The sequence below is a fragment of the Centruroides sculpturatus genome, unplaced genomic scaffold (assembly GCF_000671375.1).
Source record: "Centruroides sculpturatus isolate CEXI.00-Female unplaced genomic scaffold, Cexi_2.0 scaffold226, whole genome shotgun sequence".
In the NCBI taxonomy this organism is placed as follows: domain Eukaryota; kingdom Metazoa; phylum Arthropoda; class Arachnida; order Scorpiones; family Buthidae; genus Centruroides; species Centruroides sculpturatus.
The window spans coordinates 479,414-487,366 of NW_019384525.1; the positions used below are offsets into that span (position 1 = coordinate 479,414).

The following is a 7,953-nucleotide window of genomic DNA, read 5'->3' on the forward strand; positions in this document are numbered from 1 at the left end:
TTCTTAAACACAAAATTCTTGCTTCTCGGGACATTCCAATTTTCAACGCTGACTCAGCGCTGATCTCAACGCTCATTAAAATTCGTTCCTTTTTTCAACGTTGAGGTAGCGCTGTTGTCAGCACTGACTCAACACACTCAGCACTCAACAGATATGTTGACTGCTACTTTACAATGAATTGTGGGTAATTGGAGCGACATTTGAATGAAAAATGGTGACCACGCAGGAGATGCACGTTACTGTGGATGGAAAAAGTTATAACTTTGTGGTAGATGAAAAAACTGGAAGAATGATGATGGAAGGTAAGATTTTAAAAAATTGAATATCATTTCAAGTAAGCAATAAATTTATTTTTCATTGTTTTTGTCAGATCACAATTATTTACTGGCATTTATAAATAAGCATCGATGTGAGAACGAGAAGAGTTCATCTACAGGTACTGTACATATTTTATATTAATAACAAATTGAATGTTGTATTTAACCAAATAGATAATTATTGTTTTCATAAATTTTAATGAAATTCCTCTATTTTATTTTTTACATATATATTCAATGATAGAACAATCATCATCTGAAAGAACAGAAAAAACAAATGTACAACTTTCAGAAACAGAAAAAATTGGTAAGTACAACAAATTGAATGTTGTATTTAACCAAATAGATTATTGTTTTTATGAATTTTAATGTAATTCCTCTATTTTATTTTTTACATATATATTCAATGATAGAACAATCATCATCTGAAAGATCACAAAAAACAAATGTACAACTTTCAGAAACAGAAAAAATTGGTAAGTATATATTAAATAATTTGTAATTATTATATATTGAGATTTTCTTTTAATTAATGCAATTCAAATTGAACAAATAAACATATATAAACATACATGACCAAATACTGTATGAAATAAGGGAAAAAAATCTGGCAACATCAGGAGCAGAAGCATCGCGATCTGGCAACATTGAAACAAGTTTCGAGAAGGACCATGTGTATGGACAGAAGGCGAGAAAAGAAAATTTACATACTTAAGTACTAATAATTCACGAAAATTATTATTTTCGTGAACTATTATTACTTAAGTATGTAAAAATTTATTACATTTCATGTTGTAGGAGGGTTTTACCCAATTCTCGAACCGTGTCAGAGTGAAACCGTGCTATAACAGTACCGTGTTATACGGTACTGTTATAGCACGGTACCAATTCTCGAACCGGGGTGGTACCAATTCTCGAACCGTGTTAGAGTGAATCCATGCTATAGAAGTGCCGTGTTATACGGGGGTTACCTGTAATTAGTTAAATGGCCTAGGAGCGTATAGCAAACAAACATCTTCATTTATATATACACTAGCAGATGAGCCTGGCATTGCTCGGGCATAAAGTAGCGATAGCAAAGATTAAGATTATTAGATTATAGCCAATCTTATTTGTTTTCACCAGGTGCAGGATTTAGGTCTCCCTCTTCCAAGACTAATAATAGAATTTTTACATGGTCTAAAAATATGTTCAATTTTCTGCAAAAATGCAAAAAAAAAAACTGCATCTAAAATAGTACAGTAAAGCCAAGATTTTTAAAAATAATCCTTAACTCTCTCCCTCTCCTCTGCAGGGATAATTTCCAAAAATCCCTTTTTAGTGTGCATTCTCAAGGAATATACTACTAAATGCAGTCAAAAAAAAAATTGATTAAAATTATTATTGAATTCTAACTGAATATATCTTTAGTATTCGAAAAGATTTTTTTATTTAAATAACCTATAAAATAAAATAAAATCAGAAAATTTCTCATTATAATGGATAATAAACTTACTTGATTATAATTTTACTTGAATTATATGATTAATTTTAAATTCTAAAATCTAAAAAAAACTTGTTTGGAACTTTATATTTCCAATTCACTTTTTCGAATTTGGAACAAATTCAAATACTCGTTCGAATTTGTGTATTTTGGATTTATTGTTTGGGTTACCGAAAAGTAAAAATGATTAAAATATCTATTAATTGCCAAAATGTATACTATATGTGCCACTATTTACTTTCCTTCTTTATTATTTAAACTTTAACCTGACTAAAACTAACTCTTTCCTCCTCTTCCCTTGAGGGGGGTTGGAATTTCCAAAAATCCCTTTTTAGTGTGCATTCTCATAGCATAACCTATTAAAACAGTTAAAAACATAAAATCACATCTAAAATACTACAATAGAAGCTGAGTTCTTCAAGGTAATCCTTAACCCTCTACCTCTCCCCCACGGGAATTTCCAAAAAAGTTTTATTAGGGTGCATTCACATGGCATACTCTACTAAAATGCAGTTAAAAATAAAAAATTGCATCTAAAATAGTACAGTAGAAGCTCAGTTATTTAGGATAAGACTTAATCCTCTCCCCCCACAGAGGAAATTTCAAAAATCCCTTCTTAGTGTACATTCTTGTGATACCCTAAGTGTGTGTACTCTAAGTGTGTGTACTCTGTGTGTACCCTAAGTGTGTACCAAATTTCAACTTTCAACTCCTAACCATTTGGGCTCTGCACTTATTATTATTATTATCATTATCAAACCATCTCGATTTGTAGATATAATTCTTATAATGTAAACATATTTTATAAAAAATACTTACATTTTTATGATTAACAAGTTTCATTAATTTAAATTCCCTGTAGGCTCGTTTTGCATGAGTAACATTTTGGAAAGGTCTGCTGAGTTTTTTAATAGCTACATTCTGTCTTGTAACAGTATCATATGCAGCACTGAAATAAATAAATTTAATGTATAAATTTATTAACTTTGTAAAATGAAAAATACATCGTATCTTTAATCAGACAAATATCCAGTTGCTCCAAATGCTTTAAACCTGAGATTTCCTGTACTGGTTGGATTATAGAGAGAGTGTTATAACTGGGCAGGAGCAACAAGATCACAGGCAAAGACCAGGGATAAAGGGAGCCTCAAAATAGAACTAACAAAACAAAATTCAATTATATTGTATTATTATTTTGTTTACACAAATATGTGAATGATCTTATATATTTCTTGTACACATAAATTATTAAGAAAAAACTGTTTTATCATATCTGTTTTATTATTCTATGTATGTCTGTCTCTCTGTCTGTCTTTCTCATTTTGAGGAATAGAGAAAATTGAGGTAAAGCTGTCATCCATTTTTATGACATTCAACATCATCTTTACGGCAATAGCCAAAGCAAACAACATATAATTATAAGAAGAACCATATAATATACAATTCCTAAGAAAGGAGAAAGACAAACAAAATATACATAAAATACCTGGTATTTATTAGGTACAATTACAAAATAAGAAAATATAACATGAAAATGATAGTGGTGACAAGTTACTTCAATATATTAAAGTAAAATCTCACTCTTTTTAGTACATTTAGGGCGACCATAAATTGAAAATATGACAATGGAACACTAAAATTTTTTTCATGCCAAAATTTTTTTTGAAACTTTTGGAAAAATACTTGTTATAATAAGAAAACATCATTTTGTGGATAGTTTTTATTGAAAATTATGTAATTACAACAGTTTGTTCATTGAAACAATTTTTCATTGAAATAATATTTTAATAAATTATTTTAAATAAGGCAATACATTAAAAATTAATTGCATTTTAACAAATGTTTTGGTTGTCATATAACTTTGTTTTATTTGATAATTGTATGAAATTTAATCAAAATTAAAACTAATTCTAGAAAATCTGCAAAATTTAGATTGTGTAAAATATGTTACATAATTATTTAAAATATTCCTTTATTTTCACTTGTCTTGAATTTACACTACAAAGTATATATCATCACAGCTTGCTTTGAAAATGACAAAAATATCTGAAATTTATCTAAATCTACTATCCAAAAGTGTGATTCTGTTTTGAATTGGTGATGACAATAAATGGCACTTACTATGAGGTTACTTTACTTTTATATTCTCAGGAATATAGGTGATAAAGCTAAGATAAACTAAAACAATAGAAATTGTAATACATGCTTGATATTGTAATATGAACAATACCAAACATGTTGTCAACTTTTACTATTTTTAACAATTACTATTGACAACTTTAAACACTGTTGTCAATAGTAATTTTCATAAAATGATTTGAGGTTATAGAGGTACAGTTGCCACAGCTGATTTCACCAAGACACATGAAGTCATTCAAGCTCTCAAACAACATTGGTCAAAATATACCAATTGTGACAAATATAAAAATAAAGGAATATGGGACATTTAAGTATCCTGATAACCTTTGATGGGACAATGGGACATCTTGTCACCCTATGCATATGAGAACATGAATTGGGCATCAAGAGAGGCATTCATACCATGACATTGGTCACTTATGCAGCAGACCTGCTGATTGTTGTACAACTAAACAATGCCTCTAAAATCTTGCCAATATTGGAAATCTTGAGTTTAAAGCATCTTATCTTTATGAAATTGTCTAAAAATTTTGTTATAAAATTAATTGAAATTTAGCAGCAGCACGAAAGTTTTTTTCACTTAACACAGGATCATCAATTAATATTTATAAATTGTAGGTTTCATTTGTATATAATAAATTTAATTTACAATTTATAAATATTAATATAAAAATTAATATACAAGCTCATATTTACTGTTCATATCATATCTTTTCATGATAGCATCTCCCTGTTTAAAGAAACCAAAAAAATCCTATAGGAAATTTGTTGTATTGGTTTTTACTGGAAAGTAAAAGCCAATAGAAACCAATAAGCATTTCTATTGGTATTCTAGAAGAACAAATTATTTAAACCAATAGACATCAATAAAATAATTTTCTGGTATATATATGCTAATGGTCAATGAAAGACAATTTAACTTCACAATGAATTTTTATTGGGATGATTACAACAATTAAAATGTTTGCAAATTGGCAAAATAAAATTAGATTTTTGATGTGACATTAACCTGTATATGCTATGATAAACTTATAATTATGTTTTCTCAATTATGTATGTTTCAATTCTGTAACATATTTTCAAAAGGAAGTTATAATAAACATGGAAAACCTTCTTTAAAATAGACCAACGTTTCTCAAAGTGGGCGATAACGCGCCCTTGTGAGTGCTGGAGGCTTTCAGGGGGGCAGTAGAAGGTTCAGTGATTAAATATGAGTTTTATTTCTTCTCATTGAAACATTCTTTGATCTCAGAAATAGGATATGGGTCACACCCTATCTATCCTATCCATATAATAGTGCAGTGTTTTTCAACCTGTGGGTCACGACCCCCAGGGGGTCGCAAAGCCTTACACGGGGAGTCGCAGGTAAAAGAAAAAGACAAGTGTTTGTAGGTCCTACACTACAATAAATAAAACTGCAATTTCAGTGGGAAGGCTTTGCGTTTTTATTTTAAAGTACAATTGGTTTTTTGATCGATATTTAGGTCTCAACAGAAAGAAAATTAAATATGTAGTTTTTAAAATCAATGATATAGTTTTAATATGACCCTGGGGGGGGTTGCCAGAATTTTTTTAACTTGTAAAGAGGCCGCGTATTCAAGAAGGTTAAAAAACACTAATAGCGCATGTTTAAACATTATATTTGCAATAACTGTTTTTAAGATATGCAATAGATGGTAATGTAAAAAAGTAAGTTAAAAATATGGGGGCACTAGATTGTTTTTAATCTCAAAGTGGGCAGTGGTCGAAATAAGTTTGAGAATCTGTAAAATAGACTGAATCATTTAAGTTTAATGTACTGTACTTCATTTCTGTGTAATGTTTATCTAAAACTTTTAATATTTGAAATGATAACAATTAAACTTCTTTTTGTTCAAGGATTTCTCCCACACCGCGTCATATAAAACAAAATGTGTGTTGTCCTTAACCTATATCCGGCGTGAAAACTCCAAACAAAGATTGGCAAACGCTTTTGATGCCTCTCCTAGGCTCTTCTTCAGGCCAAATTTATTGTACTGGATTCTTAAATCAAATGTTTTTAAATAAGAACATGCTCTGCTACTAGAAGTTCAAATAGGGAAGGTAATCACATGCCTTTCTGAATTATAATTTCTTTATAATTTATATTCGTGGAGATATGTTGTGCGCATCTTATAATAATCTCGTGTATCTTATAATCATGTGCCGTTTCTAAAAATAATTTTTAACTAATGGGGATATGATGTGCGTATCCCATAATAATCCTATAATCACGTGCTGTTTCTAAAAATAATTTTAACTAGTGGAGATACGATGTGTGCTTCCCATAATAATCCTGTGTATTGTATAATAAATTACAATTCATCATCTAATAAATACTGCCACGCTGTTGAGAGATTCATTTCTTCTTTAAGATTGATGCAGGTTAATTTGCAATCTGCTTTGTAAATCTCCATTGCTTCCAAAGTTCTTACATATTCCTGATGACGAGTGGTGTGGATGACCCATGCCTCATTAAAAATCGGGGTTATGTCCGGGTTTGTTGCATATGTCGACAATGCTGTCGTATATTTGTTGTGGGTGATATCCGCTTTATGTTCCTTTATCCTAGTGGCTAATGGACGTTTAGTGGATCCTACGTAAATTAGTTGCCTCTGCCATCTATTAAAAGAATGGTGTATATTCCCGGTAGTCTGTTTGGGTTATGAGCATCTTTTCCGTTTCGTAATAAATTATATATGGAAGGGTTTCTTCTGTATGTAATTCTAATTCCTTTTTTCTTTGCAATTGAATTATATATCGCTACCATCTGTGGGTTGTACGTTACAGGGACCCTTTCCATATGTTCTTTATCAACTGTTCTTGATGCCTTTTCTTCATCTGTTTTATTGTTTATGTGAAGGTGCTGATTACATAATTTGTTTATTATGTTGCCATAACCATGGTCTTTAGCAACTTCTCTAATATATGATAATTCTTGTTGTAGAGCGTAGGTTGTGGAAGAGTGGGTATAGGCCCTTCCTAACAAAGACTTGAATGCCGCTATTTTGTAAGAGTATGGGTCACAGGAATTGATGGGTATGTATGATGGTATAGTTGTAGGTTTTCTATGAACTTTTGTCTGTATTGCTCTTTCTTTAATTTCAATTTCTATATCCAAGAAGTGGATTTTTTCCTCACTATGTTGCTCCAATTCCAAATAAAGGCCATAAGGGTTGTTGTTCATGGCTGTCTTAAATTGTCTTAGGTCTGGAGGTGTTTTCCAGAAAATTATAATGTCATCTATATACCTACCATACATGATTATGTTTGGGAGAAAGGGTGGTAGGGTTTTGGTTTCTAACCCCTAATTACCATTTCGCACAAGTCCCCAGATAACAGACTTCCCACGGGTACTCCTCTTTCTTGTGCATATGTGTTTCCTTGTATAGTTGTATATTAAGTGTCATATAGTGTGGACCATAAAGATATTCTATGTCCTTCACAAACTTATTAAGTTGAAAATTTGCATATTTAATGTCTTGTTCTGATAAATTTTCTTACAAAAGAATATAAATGGCCTCAACTAGATATGCAAAATGTTTGCAATATTTTTTGGGTATAAATTCTTGAATGCAAGAAACACTATAGAATAGAAGCCAAATCTTCATTCAGTTGCTTTCTAATATTTACAATACTTTAGAAAACTTGGCAGTCTAGAATGACTGCCAAGTTTTCAAGTACTACAAGTTAATCATTTGATGGATGAATTGAATTGTAGTGCTCCACATTAATTGTGTTCCTTCCTTTCTGTCTGAGTGTTCTCTTCACTCTTTAATTCTATCCCATCTTGTAAGGAACCAAGTCTGAGCTTTATTTTTATTTTACTTTTATTTTGCTTTCATTATATTTTGTTTGGGGCTTATGTTTAGTTAAGACGAAGGTTTCCTCACCATTCACCTTAGTAACTTAAAAATAGAAGAAAAACCAACTCACCGACGAAAGAAAAGCGCCGTAGAAAAACTCGCGCACACTTGCGCTTCCCAAGCGGAAAAA

The 7,953-nt window shown here is 30.7% G+C and overlaps 1 protein-coding gene across 1 annotated transcript in view; it reads right to left on the minus strand.

The window, feature by feature from the left end:
• Window positions 1–7,953, minus strand: part of LOC111622855 (stress-activated protein kinase JNK-like) — a 165,286-nt gene that overhangs the window by 97,405 nt on the left and 59,928 nt on the right. The window contains 1 exon segment of the mRNA XM_023365288.1: window positions 2,620–2,749. Within this exon segment, the coding sequence (XP_023221056.1) occupies window positions 2,620–2,749 (130 nt within the window).